Raw genomic sequence first — 20,831 nt, 5'->3', positions numbered from 1 at the left:
TTTATTTGACGGGAAAAAACCTTTCTAGTTCTTTTATAACAGCCGTTTCCTAATCCATAGTAATGGAATGAGGATTCAATCCTGTATATTTTAAAACAATAAAATGTTTTAAATAAATTTCACTATTCTTTCTGGAAAGCAGAGAAAAAACTATTGGTACAATTGTTCGATCTTCCTGATTACTTCTTGTCAAAATTGCATGAGTGATGTAAACCTGGTAAAATTGCATGCAACAACTTTTGAAGGTACCATCCATGAAGAAATTGTTACTATTTTTCAGCGTATTTCTTCTTCTTGAGTGGCAAAAATTAAAATTCTGTTGCCTGAATTGATATCGGCAAAAAACTGGACTCATCGTCCATGATGATATCATCATCCAAAATAATGTCTTTTGTGAATTGTGAATTTTTTGGTTCTAGTTCTGCTCTCTCTTCTTTTTGCCTCTGGCAGGAGTCTTGGGATCTGGAGACACATAATAAGCTACATTTCATTAAACCGCATATTCATTTGTGACCCATTGTTTCCATAAGAACAGCCGACGTGAAACTGACACGACTTCGCATTGGTCATACTCGTTTTACTCACAAATATCTATTATTTGGTGAAAGAGCGCCCAGATGCCTATCATGTAATGTTGATTTTACAGTTGCGCATATCCTAGCTGAGTGCCCAAATTTAATTCTCATCGCATTAAATATTTTAACTCAACTTCACTTAACATACGAGAATTAGTGAGTGAACCTCCCCATCTGTATATTTTTAAGTTTTTAAAAGCTATTGGATTTTATCATTTTATATAGATTGAAACTTGTTTTGCTTAACTTGTCTCTCATGTTTTGCTGACCTGATCTTTAATGTAATTTTAAATTTCTCACGTGGTATCATCTCAAACCATACGATTGGCGGAGTATAGCCTACCTTTGGCTCTTGCGCCATTAAACCCGAATAAACCAACCAACTCTTCTTTTTGCCTCATGCAATTCAGTTGCCTCCTAATTGCAGACAGTGTTGGTATAGTTCCTGTTTAATCGTGACCTCGATTAAACAAAGGACTCATTTTTTGCATGTAAATTTTCGAAATAGAACTTCTTTCCCCCCGAATTCGTTTTTTGACTGTGCATAATTTCTTTGCTATTTCTTTCGCTGCTATATCTGGTTTTCAGTTATGAGTAGAAACATGCAAAACTTTTCCATCTTTTGATTTCAGAGTGCCTCGACAAGTTGACGATCTTTCTTTTATGCACAACCAACTACTAATATTTTTTGTTAATTTGATGTAATCGGTACTGATAACCATCGAATAAAGCAGAATCCTTATTCTTTGAAGTATATAAGATCCAATACCTCCATTTGAATATCGATCAAATAATAAATAATTAATAGCACTCAATTTTTTTTTAAATGGAAGAAATTGCTAGTCTTAACTGGAACCGGCAAAACAACTGTTGACTGAAATATTTTGCTATCGGAAAAAATGAGAAAAGCTGCGTTTGCACTGACCAATAGCAAGAGTGTAGAACAGTAAAAAGATAAAGTTTTAAGTATAACATACATGAAAGAATTGTAAAAGAAGGAAAATAAACTTAAAAAACGAAATAGTGTATGTAACTCAAGCTTCTCCAATGTTTGAGTTCCCGGCACCCTACGCAATATAATGAAACCATTTCCACCCAGTCTAACTTTCAAAAGTACTGCTGTTCCCTTACTTGCTGGAACAAGATGCTGTAATATGAGGAAAGTTTTCTCTAATATTTCAAAACTACACTGCTTACAAACGAATTATCATTACATCGATATACAGGTTCACTATCTAAGCAGTATTAGGATTGAAATATGCGATAAATTTTAGATCGAATTTTAATTATCTGTTTAAAAAATGAATTTATGAGAAAAAAAAAACATTTCAACAAAATAAGCTTTAAGTTTTTAATTTTCACTGCAACTTTTTCCCAGTATTTCCCAATTTTGCAGACTATTCTTTCTTCTCCCCCAGATTTATTCAATTTCTTTTTTAATTTGAAGAGTATTTTTCTTTGTTGCTTTTTTGACTAATCACTCTTTGTTAAGATTTGTCATTTAATCAGACTCGTCATAAAAATAATTCTTCATCCAATTAGATAGTATGTTAACTTACCTGCATATGCATTTAATAGTTATAAGTATTTTTTATATGCTTCGTATGCATTCTACTTTCAAAATTTACAGCATCAATGGAAATTCAAGAGAATACAGCGTTTCAAAACTACCTAAATTTGTAACCACACTGAGAATATTTTAAAATAATATTCAATGCATTGCAATGTTATAAAAATCAAATAAATAGTAAATGTTGGATAAGTTTAAAAAAATAATAAAAAATGCTTTCTTCCGTTTTATTATCCATTTTCAGTTGTAATGATCCATATCTCAAATTTCAATTTTAATTCATAAAATAAAATAAAAACTGTTGTAGGAACTTGAATAACAAACTTCCACATAACACATACACACAAAGAAGTGGGGGGAATGGATTTTTAACACGGAAGCATATGCTTTAAATTTGACAGGTATCTTCAAATTTTTCGCTTAAAATTATTCAAAAATTAAAGTGTAGAATATTCAGACTTGAGTCTAAAAATTTTAATTCCCACTATCCATTCACTTTTATTCTTCCAAGAATAAAATTGAATGTATATATATGCGTCTATCAGTCTATTTAAAACATAGACCATTGTATGTAAAGACACTAAATTTAATACAAATATATTTGGGAGAAAGAAATGTGCAATTCAGTGCAACTAAAAATATTAACACAAAAAAATAACATTATCTTTAACGTAAATTATCTTAAAATTAAAAAAAAATCATTAATTTTATTGATTTATCAGTTTTTAAATTGCGTATTTTCATTCTGTAAAGAAACAACAACAACGAAAAAAAAAATCTTAGCATGTTTGTTTTATAGTCAAGATCTTCCAATTATATTTATTTATGAAAAGATAAAGTTTTCATATAAAGTGAATACTAGATTTTTAAATATAAGATGTATTTTTATAACTATATCAGGCTTGTTAAATTATCTCGTGTGTATATGAATTATTTATTTGATTACCAGAAATTTGAAAGCTTTGAACAGATTTAATTTCAAATAGTAAGAAATTTATCAACTATTAAATTCTCTTATTGTGCTATTAATTAGCGGAAATGTATATTTAAATGGTCCACGTATCTTAACCCTTTGTTTACCGCATTATCAATTACATAAAAAATTTACTTCAGATTATTTTTTTTTTCTTGATTACTTAGGAGCAAGATATAACCAATAAAAATAATGATTATTACGTTATCATAGTAATTAATAGCTATTAAATGAGACGGTACTTTAAAGTACCTTCGGTACCCAAGTGGCAAAAAAATATTAGGACTTAAAATTTTTTTTGAAAATAATTTATTTTTATTCTTATTCACATGTTATTCTTTACTCATGATATTGATAGAAAAAATTTTTTTTTCATTACAACACAAAAATACGTCACACGTACTAAATTTAGAATGTGGCTTGCTTTGAATACCATTTTTGGAGCAAACTTCTCACCGAGCGTGAGAACTCGCAAATGTTGGCCAATGACATCCTCTGTTTTGTAGACGAATTTCTTTCGAAACGGAAAAGTTTTTTCCCCTCTGCTTACTGCTTCCAAGATGTGGTGAGACATTTTGCAGATTTTCAATTGATTTTGGCTTTCCTGCATTCTTTGGCTCTGATCTCGATAGTGTGATCAAACACTGAGTCACTCTCTTTTTATATTCGAGTACAGATATTTTATTTAACTCTTCATAGGCAACGTTAGAGTTCATTATAGCCATTTCTAGCATTGCGTAAAATAAGCGGTGCTACACTTCTTGGATATTCTGTCTCTATCATATACCCCTCAGGGGCTCACCTACTATAGGCGAGTACGGGTGTCCCAATCCCGAGGTTCCCAGGCATCTTTATTCCCTTTCAGTTCACTCTTCTTTTCGCCTTCTGCTGTCGTTCTTCCTTCCCTCGACGGCAAGCGAGGGAGCTCTGCATGAGAAGCTGTCGCCGCTCTGTTTGCTTCTTGCTTCTCATGGACAGCCAAAACCCCACGTGTTGGCCGTGCGTGGCGACCCATTAGAAAGACGGGTGGTGCACTGTGGTTCCCGGTGTATCAATCGGCTGGTAGCTAGTCACCTGAGTGGCTAGTCTGCTAGGGATCAAGCGAAGGGGTTACTCCTTGGGCTTGGCGTTAAGGGTGGTCACTGTCCCCGGGGGTAACTCCGAGCGTATAGGTAACCGATTAGCACTATGTTAAGTGCCGAGGCTAGACGTCTAGAGCCGGTGGCTGCCATCCCTTGTTGGACTCCGTGGTGGGTGGTGCTGTCAGGACCCGAATTACTCTTATCTTGTGTATGGATAAACCAAAGAAATCTCCCTTCAATGAGCATCTATGTGTAGAAAAAATTTTAAAAGAACATTTTGGCTTGTTTTCATTGTCAAACAAAAATCTTCAGCTAACGGGGCTTTCCATACAGTCTCTCCATTTTTGGCAGAAAAGGCTGTCTCTGAATATCTTGGGGAAGTTCCCTCAGTACGGAAACTTCGTTCTGGTGACTTGCTTGTTGAGGTCAATACTCGAAAGCAAGCCCGGACTATATTGAAATTAAATAATCTTGGTTCTATTCCCGTTACTGTCAGTGCACATAATACTCTTAACTTTTCCAAGGGAGTTATTTCGTGTGGTGAATTGTTTCACACACCAATTGAGGAAATTACACAAAAGCTTAGAAGTCAAGGAGTGACTAATGTCTGACGTATTTACTATACGAAAGGATGGACAACTTCTGGACACTATATATTTAGTGCTCACATTTCATGCCACCAGAATACCAGATTCTATAAAAGCGGGTTACATGTAATTGGCTGTCCGGCATTATATTCCGAATCCCTTACGGTGTTTAAAATGCCAACGTTTCGGTCATTTGAAAGCTTCCTGCCGCGGGGCACTTACTTGCGCCCGTTGTGCGGAAGCAGGCCATGATAGTTCTGCTTGTACTGCGGTTGAAAAGTGCAAAAATTGCAAAGGTTCTCATGCTTTCTTTTCTCGTGCATGCCCCACTTGGAAATTTGAAAAGGAAGTCATTTCAGAAAAAGTTATGATACAAATAACGTACGCAGAAGCAAAGCGAAATTTCAAAGCCCGTTTACCGGCATTTGAAATAAGCTGTGCAAGCGCCGTGCAAAAAACAGTTCAAACAAAAAGTGCTCAAATGGACCATGTGGTCTTGCCTTCTGTTTCTGTCGTATTCCAAGCATCATATATACCTTCTGAAACTTGCCCTAAATCTGCTGAAGCCTTTATAAATTTGCCTTCAAATAATACTGCTAAAAAACTAAGTTTATCTAAATCTGTAGTTCCAGATTGTATTGCTGATCCACCAGACTTCTCTAATTACAAGACTGTTCAAAATAGGAAAAAACTGAAAAAAGATTCTAACATTAATACGAATTATTTGTCCAAAAATGTGGGCAAAACCTCGAAATCTTATAAAACTGTACGTAGTGCAGCAGCATCCAAGCTAAATTCAGATAATAATCACAGTTCTGTTTTGGAAAACTTCACCCAAACAATATTCAAACACCATTTCAAAAGAGGCCAACTCTTCCTCGAATTCTCCAAAAAAAAAAAAAAAAATCATAGTTACTGATGAAGATACCTCTCATGTTCATAACTATCCTGCATCTAAGAAAGTTGCAACAACAACAAGAAAGCGGAAGTTTTGGCAACGGATGAGGAAGTGAGTACTTCGAGTGCTCCGGAGGACATTCTGGAATACAACATTAGTGAGGAGTTAGAGGAGACATCTTCAGATGTTAGTACAACCTCTCCACCTCCTCCTAAAGCAACAAAACAAAAGCTTAAATATATTATTCCAACGAAGTACAAAAATGTATAATTGTTTGCTTGTTAATGCCTACTTCGTTCTTTCCATTTATTCTAGCAAATTATTTAGTAATGTTCGGAATATAAATTTCTTTGCCTTTGAAAATTTTAGTATTTGCATTTTAATTCTAGGGTAAAATTAACTCTTGTTTTAAACATTTCTTCGTGTTTGATTGTGCAATTTTATTCGCTGGGATTCTGTTTTTACTTTTGTGCTAATTAGGTTTTAAAACTTTTATATCCATGTTTTTATTCAATTGCTGAAACTTTAAAATTATATTACATTTTAATTTCAAGTTCATATGCTTGGCGCAGTATGGCCAAATCTGGCTTTTGCGCCAAAAAACCTCAACTACCAACCAACCAACTCTATCATATAAGGAACGTAGCATATCAGCTTTATCAACACCTCCCATTTGTTCATTGTATTATTTTACAATAGTAAGTGTGGGTACATCTAATTTAGTTCCATCCTTCTGTGTTCTTTTTTAACTGTACAAGTTTCATTTCCGTGGTTCTTAGATAATTTATGTATGCACCTATTATGTTTCCACTTGAAGTAGGAAATTCCTTGATCTGTTTTTTGGCGATCAAAGTCTCCACGCTGTAAATCTCTATCTCCAGCAAGGTTTGGGAAATATGCGTCGATCTGATCTAATTGCATAAATATGCTGCGATTTTAAATATTAATAAAGCTCGAGTATTGAATAATAATTGTCCATTGTGATGATGTGGTTATTTCCTACCAAACTTTGTGTGAAATTTTTTACATTTTCACCCAGTCCAAAGTCATTTCTCAACTTGTTTTTTTCGGCGCTTTTTACTTTTCCTTGATATACGTCAAACTGATGAATATAGCCAGACATATCTGCTCTACACCATAACTTGTATCCTCTTTTTATTGGTTTCATTGGATTATATTGTTTCAATGCGGATCGTCCTTTGAAACGAACCATACTCATCAACTGACTGATATTGTGTTAGCAAATGAAGGGACTGAAAATTACCATTCAAACTTATTATCAGAGGTCTGAGTTTATATAATTTATCCTGGTTATTTTGAGGGATTTTAGAATTGTCATTCACATTAACATTAGCCAGTATTTGAAAAAATCTATTGCGGGATATGGTTTGAGGAACAATTCCCACCGAAAAATCCGTGTCATTTGCCCAATAATGGCAAATTTTAGGCAGTCTATGATAACTAAAAAAGAATTCCAGTCCTTAAAATCCATACAGTTCATCTCTTGTGATGGGGAAATATTTTTACCTTTTTGAGTACTGTACAGATTTGATTGGAAAATAATATTTTCAAATAATATCGTTGTCGAAAAATTTTAGGAAGAAATCCACTGGTGAAGACAAACTATCAAAAAGAGAAGTAACAAATCCAAAATTCAGGGAAAATAGAGTTACGGTGGTAGAAGAGTTTCGTTTTCTCCATATTCTTTGGACATCCCCTTCATCTGAACTATTTTCTGATTAAGCTACCTGAACATTTGTGAGTGTTTCAGTGGGCATCATTTTGTAACGCAATCTCGTGAAAAACATTTTGATTCATTTTTTATCATTCAAAGAATATCTACTGATAAACAAACGTTTCATACGGTATCGCGGTTTTTAGTTGAAAAATCAGCTCACGCTCCACGACCCGTTTAAGAACCCAGCTTGAGGGTCACGGGATTTAGGCAATCCGGCCCACTCGCTGCACGGAGGCGACATCTTGTGATGACGCGCTTTTTCTCATCAGGTGTAAATTCAGGCGGAAGGGTGCATTTGCTTCTCCCTGCTCATTCAAGCTGGCCGCAGAAGCCATTGCGCGTTTCAAAGAGTGCCTTAAAATGTTTTTCAGCTGTCTTGAGGTCCGGCGTTATCCGGGTATTGGCGTCGTCGATGATCGTGGTTGTGAGTTTGTCACGAGCAATGTCCCACAATTTTTGCACTTTGGCAAAACGGCTTTTACGCTTCTGACAGTAGGACGGCTTACCCACTCGTTGCTTACCTCCCTTTCGGTTAGACTTGCATTTTTGGGTTTTTGGCCCTGACATCTCAATACTCTTGATCAATCTTTCTGTCGTTTTAACGACATATCTCCAGCTCTCTTTCAGCTCTTGCGCCGCTTCATGCTTACACTCTCTAGTGGTCGGTTCTAGCTCGAGAGTACTCTCGATTCTTACCGTTTCCGCACGAGGAGTCACTGGACTTGCTCGCTGCGACCGAAGCCGCAGATGACGCAAGGCCTTCCACTTGTTTAGGATCTGGGTTTTCGTTTTCCCCTGGGAATTCTGTCATGTGTCTCGTGTAAAGGGAAGAGAAATAGTTCAATAATGTAGACGCCTGTGTCCACTGATCTGCATACACTCGTACCGTTATTTCGAAGCAGGACTTATCAAAAATGAAAGCTGCTTTATCTAACGTTAAGTCTGTCACGGCACCTAAGATTGTGTGCACTGATGTTGGTAGACGCTGTAAAAACAATTCTAGCATGAATTTTTCTGGGACATCAATAATTCGGAAGGTTTCCTGCCACTTACTTTATTTCTATAGATTTATTTGCGAGTTCTGTTTTTAAATGAGGGTACGGATATTCGATATCAGGTGTCATTAAAATATCCCGCACAACTGACACGACCTCAGGCGGCAAATGGGAAACAACGTAGTTATATTTCGTCACAGATTCTGTAATGGGTTTAGGAACAGCTAATTTAAATGTGCTTTCGCACATAATAAACCAAGATCCGATCTATTATAGATCGGTATTTGCATTGCACTTGCCTCAGACAGGTTGCTTGAAATCCTTTAGTCCCAAGCAAGTAGACAACTGCGAGGAATTCGAAAGGAAAAGTATTTAAGAACCGAAACTAAAAATCCACCAAATCCACCATCCCTTTAATTTTTTTAAATGCTTGTAACTTTTTAATAACCTAACTTCGAAACATGCGGATTTTTGTATTAGATTCAGTAATATGAGTAAAATTTTAATATATATAAAAAAAATCCACATTAGTCAATTTTCGACAATTTCTAAGTCCACCGGCTGCTTAATAAAATCACTAGAAATTTTTTTAATGAGGGAATTTTAAAACTAATAACTCAATCATAATTGAAATCATTTGTTTAACATCAGTTTCAGTCTGTTGTTAATTTTGAATAAATCTCGGCATGTTCTTGAAGACAGCCCATTTATTAGACATAGAAATGAAACGAAAGGGAAAGAACACAGGTATTGACGATTACGCTCACAGCACGTTAAACAGTTCGCGGGAGGAATGCGCAAGAACGAAGCCAGCAGCATAACCAAACAGATGTTCTTACGCGAGGAAAAATAGTTCACTCGCTTCATCCCAACACACCCCTCCTACAAGTGATATTTTTCAAGCATTTATAATAACACACGTAAAAATTCTTCAGTTCACACGACAGTACAAAAATTACATGTACATATGAAAATTAAGAAATATTTTTCACAGAATATTTTAACTTTTCTTCACTTACAGCTTTTGTAAGAAAATCTGCAATCTGTACAAACCATTCTGTTTGAATATATTCTAATTTAATTACATTGTCTTCCAACAAATCTTTTTAAATGATATAATTTTACCCATTGTTTGGCGCAGTATGGTCAACATTATGGCTCTTGCGCCATAAAACCCCAAACAATCAATCCAACAAATCTTTCACAAAATGAAAACGTAAGTTCACGTGTCTTGATATGTTTGAAGATATGGTGTGCTTAATCCACTGAATTGCTGCTTTATTATTTGAGTTTAAGGTTACAGTATCATTTATAAATTGTTTACAGTTTAACTCGGTTAATAAATTTACAGTGCAAATAATATCTTTACATATTTCAGAAATAGCAAATAACTCCTCTTTACATGTTGACAGACTAACACTTTTTAGTTTATGACATTTCCATGAAATTAATGAATTATCTAATAAAATTACACCACCAGAGAATGATTTGCCATTTTCAGCATTCACCCAACTAGCATTAGAACTTGCATTAAGAAAACCAAATGTACTGTCATAAAATATTTTTTGATCTTTTGAACCCATTAAATATCTTAATACTCTTTTATCCAAATTGTAGTGCCTTTTTTCTGGTTTATGATTAAATTGTGATAAATATGTTGTTACAAATGATAAATCAGGCCACGTTCTATTAGCTAAATATAAAAGTTCACCAATTCTTGATACATCGTGATGTCAATCAGTTCATTTGTGGAAAGGAAACTCTTATCTTCTCTTTTACAATTGGAGTTTTAACACTTTAAAATTTTTCTAGATTATGTTTCATCAATAATAATTCAATATATTTAGACTGACCTAAACTAATACCATTTTCTTGTTTAACAATTTCTATACCTAAAAATTTACCGGTTTTGTTTTCATGGGGCTATTTACACAATGATAGAATTTGATGAGCGCATTTACAAATGAAGTAGACTTAAATTAATCAAATGATCCGTACACCAAAGAGATGAAATAACGTAACGTAAAAATTCTTCCCTCAAAGCAAAGAACATATTCTACTTATATCAAAACCGAATTGCCAGATTCCAGATTGGAATAAGATGCAACGCAAACTCTAAATTAAAATAAACAGGAAATATAAAACTTAGGAGTGGCAACAATTGCTCTTGCATCTAAATTAAATTTATTTTTTAAGTTCTTTGATGTTAAAATTGCATTTTTATATATTGATATTGAAAATACATGTCACCTCCATCTGGTGATGAAAAAGTTTGTAAGTTGTGAAAGAGTTCTTATAGCTTATCACAATCTGGTAGAAACTGGTATGACTATAAAAGGTAAATTAGAAAAATTTGGATTGATGCAACTGGTTTCTGACAATTGTGTGTTCATTAAAACTGTTGATAAAGTCATAACAGCAATTAACATTCTGAAAGATTCAATGTTTACAATGGGTGAATAGGACTCGGAATAATCTTTATTTTTTATTTGATTAATTTTAAATTTGCCCATTTGCTTTTTATTAATTTCGTTTTTGCAAGCTTGTTTACTATTTCCCAAACTTCGTTTTTACTTAACGAATCAAATTCATTTTTCATTGCTGTTTCCCAGTTCTTCCACTCGGTAGTATTTCTTGCCTCTAAGTATGTATTTGGAATGTTATGAACTACATTAGCTGACATTTGTTTAGATTGGAGTGGAATCTGATTTACGATATTATTACTACTTGACTCAACTTCTGGTGTTTCGTTTTGATCCCCCATAGAGTATGTGTAACGTGAAGTTCCGCTGTGGTGAGGAATTGTCATTTTCACACTCCCTGCCGATTCGGCAGGGATTTCTAAACTAGATATTTCACTTTTTTTTTTTTTTGATTTATCACGCATGTCGCTGGAGAAGTTTCAAGCAGTGGATTAATATCCCAAGATTATGCTTACGTTTTCCCCAAATAAGTACTACCTTTTAAAGATTCATTGAATTTAACTGATCTCTCTTTTATTATTTTTCGTCTTTTAAAGTCAAATTCGATAACCCTTTCTTTCTCTAGCGTATCCTAGCTTTATACCATGAGTTCCTGGAAGTTCAAATTTATTTCTCATTCATGAAAATAAATTTTTTAAAGATAATTTAATTTTGTTTTTCTACCTGTCCAAATTTCAAGAATATATTTTCTTTTCCTTTACGTGGGGTTACATTAGATATTTAGTTGCTACAATTAATGGCTTTGACCCAAAATTTTAATGGAAACTCACTTTTATATAATAAAGATTTAGTCGTTTCTAAAAGGATACGGTTCACTCTTTGAGCTTTACCGTTACTTTCACTATTGTATGGAATAGTTTTTTCATGAAATATTCCTGAATTAGCAAGTTGCTCATTTACAAATTCTAAGCCATTGTAAGCTCTTAATTTTTTAATTCTTTTATCAGTTAGATTTTCATATTTGGCTTTAAATTGCGAAAATATATTAAACACTTTATTTTTTAAGAAATAAGTGAAGTACATGTCAGAAAATTCATCCACCAATATTACTTTATTTTTTAAGAAATAAGTGAAGTACATGTCAGAAAATTCATCCACCAATATTATGAAATATTTTGCTCCACGAAATGATTCAGAACTTTGATTTACGTCAACATTAGGATGAGTTTTTCTGTTTAGCTTACTTATATTACAAGTTATACATCTAAGATCATTTATAACATTAACATCAATATAACCCTTCATTTTAAGCATATATTGAGGATTTAAATGACATTCTGTAATGTCAAATCTCATAATTACTAGTGGATTGCTTAGAAAAGTAACACTCTGAATTACATAATGGTTCCAAATATAATTCTAACCTATTGTTATTTTTAAATGCTTTAGTAACTAAATTATTAGTTTTATCAAAAATCAGCATACAGTTATTATTCGATTTAATTTTACAACCCTTATCCATCAAACATGTTATTGACAATAAATTATATCTTAGTTCAGGAACATAGCTAACATTAGTAATTGTTAAATTTGTAGGATTATTAAGGTGGGTTCAGACGAGGCTTATTATTGAGCGCAATAGAAGACCACGCCTACCAGAGGATGATCACGTGACCAATCCTCAAACAGGTTTAGTAAGTTTGTAGAGGGCATTGCAAATCTCTTCATGTATCGCCTTTTGGCTCTCACTCTCATTCCACGCACAGCTCTGTGATTAGTGTCTGAAAATATTTTTATCTATCGACATACCATCATGGCTGAACGAAGCATCCGAAGAAGGCATTTATCAAAGAATCAGAAAGATTTTTTGAAAAAAACTCTACTTCGTCTTCTTGCGGTTCTATCTGAGGAAGTAGAGGGAGAAATGAACGCCACAAAACGTACTTGGGTTAAAAAATGGATTAGAAGAAGAGATGAACTCGGCACTTCTAATCTTTTAAAAGAGTTAGCTGCCGAGGATCCGAAAGAGTACCGGCTTTTTTTAAGACTAACTCCGGAGATGTTGAACAATTTGCTATGCCGAATTTCAGATACAATTTAACGGCAGAATATAATAATGAGAGACAGTTTATCTGCAAAAATTAAACTGGAATTAACGCTGACCTTTTTAGCCAGTGGATGCAGTTATAGAACGCTGAAACGCTGAGTCATCCCTTCCGTGTGCCTAAGAGCACTATCGTTTCTACGATTCCAGAAGTTTTGGATGCTATTTGTGAAAGCTTGAAGGAATTCATAAAGGTATAAAACTTATGTTTATATAATTTGAATAATTAGTGCTGAAGGAGTCGTATCAAAGAGTTTTAATAAATCTGTCGTGATTGAATAGTAATATGTATAGAGAAAAGTTAATTTGCGACCATAAAACTTCCACAGTATGTGAATTTTTTATGGCCTAATAACATTTACAGGTATAAATATTATAGGAAAATTGAAAACACACCACTACAGTGAATTTTTTTAATACTTGATTTTAAAGCAATAGAAATTAGTTGCTGGTGTTAGAAATAGAGAAGTATCGTAAGGAAAAAAAAAAAAAAAAAAAAAAATTGTTCACTCACTATTGATATAGAACCATAAGAGATCCTAATTTTTTTAGTAACTACTTTATATTATAGCAACTATAAGTAGATATTAAATAATTCAATCATGAAACACAAAAAATCAAATTATAATTTATTTATTAGTCGTCAAAAATTGTACATTGCATGACTGCAGCTAATACATCATTTGATGCACTTATGGGTGTTTTTGCACACTCTGCAGCCATGTCATGCAGCCGGTACTTGCTGATAATGCCTTGAATCTCCAATTGTGCCTGAATCGCTGACTCAGGCTTCAGTTTTTTAATATGTAATGCGATTGATCTGCCAAAAGCATCCACTTCATCATTTGAATCTACATTAAGTCTGTCCGCAAGCTGTTTTATATCCCCAGTTATTTGAAGCAAGTCCCTATTCCTCTTTTTTCTTTTGCCAAATGAGGTTCTGCCTCGTTCAAACTGAGGAGTCGACATTGAAGGAAGGTGAGGAGTACTCGCTGGTGTTGATGTAGAGATGATCTCCACACCATTCCTTTCAGCATCTGCTTCCTCAAAAGTTGGCTGAGGTTCCTGAAAAATTGATAACAAATTACGATTTTGAATGATGTCACAAAAGCATATTTCAGAACACGAATAATAATTTTTCATTATTCTCATTGTATAAAAATTTTATTACAGGTCCCCTCTACTACAGAAGAATGGGCTGCTATTAAGCAAGGTTTTTTGAAGGCGTGGAATTTCCCAAATTGTCATGGGGCACTTGATGGAAAACGTGTCCTGATACAGGCACCTCCTAATTGTGGCTCACAATTTTCCAACTACAAAGGATTCCACAGTATAATTCTACTAGCATTAGCTAGTTGGGATTACACGTTTCTGTATATTGATGTTGGATGCAATGGAATAGTTTCCGATGGAGGAGTACTACAGAACAGTGCGCTCTACGAAAAATTAGAACGATACACTTTATTTGGTACAGATGGATGCATTATTGGGGATGATGCGTTTCCCTTGAAACCATATTTGATGAAGCCATTCAAAATTCATCCACTGACTACTGAGAAAAAGATATTCAACTACCGCCTAAGTAGAGCTAGACGAGTTGTAGAAAATGCTTTCGTTATTTTAACTAGCAGATTTAGAATCTTCACAAGAAAAATTGAATGCCAGTTATCTACAACTGACAAAATTGTGAAAGCATCTTGTGCTTTGCACAACTGGCTCATCAAAACATCTGCATCATCTTATCTATCTCGGAGGTCTTTGGATGAAGAAAATATTGAAACAGGTGAGATTATTCCTGGTCAGTGGAGAACAGAAATAACTGAATGATTCAACATTCAGAGTATTTTTGGTTGAAACTGCAAATCATCAAAACTTGCCAAATTGTACAGGAATAATCTTACCAGATATTTCAGTAATGAAAGAGCTGTGCGATGGCAAAATGGTAAAGTGTAATAAATTGTCAAAATTTATTTATATTCCTTTTTTACTATATTCATTATAATAATTTTGTAAAATGTTTTATTGTTATTAAGGAACCAGAATGTGGCCATATCTTGTATGTTTAATTTTTTAATATTACTTTGCTTATTGTATAAATAAAAGATGTTAGTTTACTTACCAAATTGTTTGTCGTATTCCTCTTTTCTTTCACCACATTCATGAACTCGTCCATTATATGAAACCATCTGATATTAGGTACATAAACTTCTGCAACGCCAATCTCCGATCTTTTGGAGGCTCTAATATTTCTGCTCTCTATGTTATAGGTTCCTCGAAGGCTTTTAATCTTAGCCTTTACTAGCTCAGGAGTCCTATCTTGAAGACCTATTTCAGATGAAATGGCTTCAGTCATGGTCTCCAGAGCCTTTCTTTTTAAATTTTTGTTCTTATATGAATCGCTATCGGCATTCCATAGACATTCATGTTCCCGATAAAGGGACAGAAATTTGCTTGTCCCACTGTCAGACAGCTTCATTTTCTAAAATGGGAAACAGAAACAAAAAATTCTTCAGTTAAAAATTTCAGTTTGAATAAAATACAACTAAAGTTCAATAAAAAAGTACACATCAAAATGTTAATGTATACCATAATTGCTAAACTTTTTTTTTGTATGTAAATATTAAAAGCATTTGAGTTAGTGGTATGCTGAATTTAGAAAACAATGACCATGCCAAAATAATGGTAAACAGTAACTGTAGCAAGCATTGAATATTTGGGTCATTCTCATGAAAACAGTCATTATGAGAGCAGAAAATTAAAAAAAAAATTAAGTTGATGAAAAGTTTTGAAACTTTTTATATAAATATATGTATGTAATAGCTTTATAATAAAAATATTGATCCTGCAAAAAAATTACAATATTTAGATAAATTAATTAATTTAAAAATATAAAAAGTGAGGGAATGACACATATGGTGAGGGAATGATGTTCCACTAAAATATAACACTTTACACTTTTATTTTAACAATTACAAATACATTAAATTAAGAAAGTCATAATATATTTAAGTAATACAAGTAAATATAAGTAATACACTAAAAGAAATCATTTATAAGTTTGGAAAGTAAAATTGGCTGGCACGATTGTCATATGGAATGGGTTGAGAAATTTTTCTTTTGATATCTGTACGTGGATAATTATGTATATCTTTTGGGAAAGGCCATTTGTATTTTCCTTCCCTTGCTGGAACCATTACATCAACTGTGACATATTTTAAACACATTGCTTTTAATTCTCCAGGGTACAGATTCTTTTCGTATTCTACCAACACCCAATCTCCTATATTTAACACCTCAGAATTTTTCCCTTTATTGCAGTCATCTACTGATGAAACTGTACTTTTACTATTGTACTCAAATGCTGTTCCCAAATTATAGTGTTTGCACAAAATTGATGCATCGCATGTAAAACACGAGAGAGAACGGAAATTCATCATATTACTTTTTGAACTGTAAGCTACTTGGTGTACTTTCATTGTTCCAAAGAATGTTTTAATATCTTCGGATATTAGTTCATCACTTTTATTAACATCATCATTTGTAACTTCAAATAAAGTTACTCCTTTACAACTCTCTCTCAAAACAGATATGAATGTGTTATAATTATGCACATCTTTTCCCTCTGCAACTATTCGATCTGCTGTTCTTTTTAGAACAGCTCCAATTCCGTCAGGAGCGCCTTTTCCATGTCCTGTTTCACTGTAGTTCCAAGTGAAATTCTCAACACCAGGAACAAGTTGCTGCACATGGTTAGATATCAAATAGAACATTTTTTTGTTTCTATACTGACTTGATGGCCCATCACTCAACATATGAACATATTTAGGTTTCTTTGTAAATTTTTGAAGAATCCACTCAAAAATTGGTTTGAGATGTGCCCATATTGATGCTGAATCATGTCTGAGTGAAGGACTTATTGTAGCAAAGGAGTATGAAATTACATCATCATTTTCTTTGTTGTAGTAAACACCTGTATGAATTGTAACTTGTTGCCGACCACTTCCAAAATGAACTGACTGAACTTCTTGGTTATATTTGCACACATAATTTTCGCTAAAATCGATGTGTACTAATATCGAGTCTGTTGATAAATTGTTTTTCAAATTTTTCATTGCTTGATACTGATGTGATATGTTTGAAATGTGAGTCAGATATTTTGGTAAGCTGCCTTCTAATTCTTTAATTAAATCAGATGTAGTAGCTTCAACTTCTACCTTCACTGGTTTATTAGAAATTTTTGTTTGATTTTTAACAACATATGTATTTTTTTCAAAGATCCATTTTTTGTACTTCAGTGTTTCTTTCTCATCATGCACATTATACACAGGTAATTTGTTCTTACAGTCCTGGCATTTCCTTGACAAACAATCTTCGCTCTTGGAATCACAAGTTAGTGCTTTTATTAAACATGCAGGTGACTTGTAATCAGATACATTAACCTCATACAGCTTTGAGATGATCATCTCCATATTTGCATGTATTATACATTTACATGTATCTCTATCTTGAATTTTCGGTTGCTTAACCCAAAATGGACGCATTCTACAAAATGTGGAATAACTCATTCGGTAATTTGGATTTTCATTAAAAAATTTTCTATAAAGGTTTTTTAATGTATCAGTAAGCACTCTCTTTTGTTTCTTTATCTTTTCTTTTGTAATACATTCTTTTTTGCCAGCACACATTCTAGATACATCATCAGATTCAAAGAAAGCTACCACATCTTTTGATACAGTTTCAGAAATTAATTTGAATTTTTTCATATTTGATTCGCTTGACTCTTTAATTTTCTGATACTTCATAAACCGTTTTGCATAACACAATGCTCTATACTTCTTTAGAATTTTTCCATGCAACAGTCTATGAAACATCTGCTTTTCCCTGTGTGTCTTTCCTAAGGTTTTGAAATTACTACCTACTTGTAAACGCAGTGCTTCTCCAAATACCAACCTTTTGCGAACTGAGGGTGATACTATTTCTTTGCCTAAAAATTTATTTATTTGACTTCTTGGTGACATTCTGTTTTGGTTTTGGTTTTTAATTCTATAAAATCTCTTCTTGTAGCGTTCAGCTCGAGTTTTTTGGACAGAGATCTCATGTTCAAGATCCTTTATCTTTTTTTGCATTTTTGCTCTATTTTTGGAACGTATTTTCTTACCAATTTCTTTCCTTGAATTCTGAACTTCAGACAAAGACACGTTTTGTTTACTTGACTGTCCTGGAAAATTCTCAGTTGATGGTGGCTCATTAGCATCATTTTCAATTGATTCTGTTGCAGCTTGTTTCTTCAATCTGTAGTTCCTAGAGTTATTCTTCCACTGCTTCCTCTTTATCCTTAAATTACGGTTGGTCATTTCAGAGACAGTTTTCACTTGCCCCCTTTCCTTTTTTCTTAAGTATTTGATTCGCTCTTTCTCCTTTAATATTAAACATGACTCTGGATTCATCTTGAGTCGTTCCCTTCTTTTCCGATCATATTCTTTTTTCTTTAAACGAGCTTCTTTAGTCTTCCCCATAACAAAAATATCTGGACGATAAAAAAATATTATATAATGTTCTTAAAGCATACATTCTAAATTTACTAATTAGATTTTTACTTTGGTGAAAACTGCTTTTTATCTCTTGATTAATTTTATACCATAAAAAATTCATAAACAAATTAAATTTTAATATTTAAATTCACAAAATAATATACAAGTTTTATTAATTAGCACTGCTTAAAAAATAATATTGTTTATGGCTTCTCTAAACAGGATATAACTTCTTATAACATTCATAGAAATTAACCATATTTAATTCAAAAATCAGTTTAAGTTATATTTTATTACACTTAATTTCATTGGGTAGTATTAGATTTTACATATAATTGTATTTCATTACCAAATTCAGAATCAATCTTAAAAATAGACCAAAAACAGACTATTTATATTAAATGGAAAAAAGAACACAATATAAAAATTAAGAACAAAAACACAAATGTATTTAAAATTAAAGAAGAAACTCATTTTTTGAATATTTAATACTTAAGAATCATTCCCTCACTTTATACTTTGGTGAGGGAATGATAGTGAGGGAATGACAAATTTATTAAAATTTGTTAATGGTAGTTAGGCTTAACTACTGTCTGAGTTCCATCATGTACAAATGCATTCAAACAAGAAAGTAAATTATAATTATCCTCAATTTAGATATTATTTTGTTTTATTTTATTTTATAAAAAGACATGAGGGAATGATATATGTAAAAAAATTACCTGTTTTGATGTATTCGAGTGGATTCCAGAGCCAAAGCTTCAGTAAGTTGAAGATGAAAACATGCTGCAATGTTGCTGGGTGTTGTCAATAATAAATCACTAAACTTTTTCTCAAAAATTTTTTACTCCATGATGACTGTGATAAATGTACTGTTGTGAGGGAATGATGCAACACACTGGAGACAAACTTTAAAATAGTGCTGTGTCAATATTTATTGCTGAAATTAAATTTAAAATGGATTTTCTCCATTCTACATTTCATTATCCTGAAATAAAATATGCAACTCCATGAACTTCTTTCTTGTTTATCTAGAAACATTTTTTGTTTATTTTTGATCAGTAGTGGGGACAAGTGAGGGAATGATATTTTGGTACATTTAAGTTATATAAAAAATAAAAATTTTAAATTTTAATTTTGTTTTCATGTTAAACTGCATTCTTTAAGATATTCTATCCCCCCAAAATTTGTATAAATAAAATAAAAAATGATAAATTATAGTGGGGACATGAAAATGACTGTTTTCGTGAGAATGACCCATTTAAAAATTATATTAATTGACTACAGAAATGTGATAAAATGACCATTAACATGCTAACACTAATATTAAACAAATCTATAAATATTGACCGAAGGGCCTTTTCATGCCTCTACCACACCTGACAAATTGTGTCAAATATATATTTTATAACAAATATTTTTATTATAGTATTGGAATACTTTTTCATAAAAATTAGACATAAATAAAACTTACCTGATAAATAAAGAAATAGCTGAAATGAAAGGTAAAAGAAATAAAAGATCAAGTAAATTTTAATGAAGAAAAAAATGAAAATAGAATGGCTGTAAAACGATAATCGAAATTGCGAAAAACAAAGAACAGACGTTGTTTGGAGGCTTCGCACTTTGGTACTTTTTACGCCAAATAAATTTTGTTTACACACCAACAAACATAATTTTTTAAGCCAAAATCTACACACACATGTGCAAATAGAGGAAATGTTGGGACAAGGGCAAATAATTGTCCCGCCGCGACAACCGTTTGCCGTTGTCTTAACTGTTCACACAGGGACAACAGTAGAGAGACAACGATTGCGCACAATAAAAAGCCTCGTGTGAACCCACCTTTACTCAGAGTTTTTGCTTTAACTGTTCCGACTACCTCACACAACATTTTAGTCTTTACCTGCTAAATAAATAACCTTTGTTTCAAGGATTATTTCTTCAAATTACAAACTGTCTTTGGCCATATGACAAGAAGCTCCACTATCCAACAATCATATTTTATTACTTAGGCTTTCTTATTGATAAGAAGTAGTAAACACATTATCACTAACACGTCGCTGTTTTGTTGACTGTTTGACATGGTGTTGTGTATTTCGCCTTCGTTTATTTTCATTACATGCAGCACTTCGGCTAGTATTTTTATTTTTTTTTAAAGCTGTCCTTGGCTATATTATTTGGACGTCTGCAGATATAACACAGCCTTACACCTGAACTTCTGTTTTTTCTAAAGTAAAACATTTCCGCTTTGATTCCTTCAGCGAATAGTAGGTATTTTTTTTCTTCATGTAAAATTTCCAGCACTTCGTCCATTGATTTGTTACATTGGGATTTGAGAATTTTTTGTACTTT

The 20,831-nt window shown here is 32.9% G+C and overlaps 1 protein-coding gene across 1 annotated transcript in view; it reads left to right on the top strand.

The window, feature by feature from the left end:
* Positions 1–14,987, top strand: part of LOC129956478 (uncharacterized) — a 70,193-nt gene extending 55,206 nt beyond the window's left edge. The window contains exon 2 of the mRNA XM_056068379.1: positions 14,119–14,987. Within this exon, the coding sequence (XP_055924354.1) occupies positions 14,119–14,772 (654 nt within the window). The 3' untranslated portion in view covers positions 14,773–14,987. The remainder of the gene's footprint in view (positions 1–14,118) is intronic.
* The last annotated feature ends 5,844 nt before the right edge of the window (positions 14,988–20,831 follow it).

The sequence above is a fragment of the Argiope bruennichi genome, chromosome 11 (assembly GCF_947563725.1).
Source record: "Argiope bruennichi chromosome 11, qqArgBrue1.1, whole genome shotgun sequence".
NCBI classification, from domain to species: Eukaryota; Metazoa; Arthropoda; class Arachnida; order Araneae; family Araneidae; genus Argiope; species Argiope bruennichi.
Note: the sequence above shows the minus strand (reverse complement) of the source record. Positions and strands in the feature narration are given on the sequence as shown.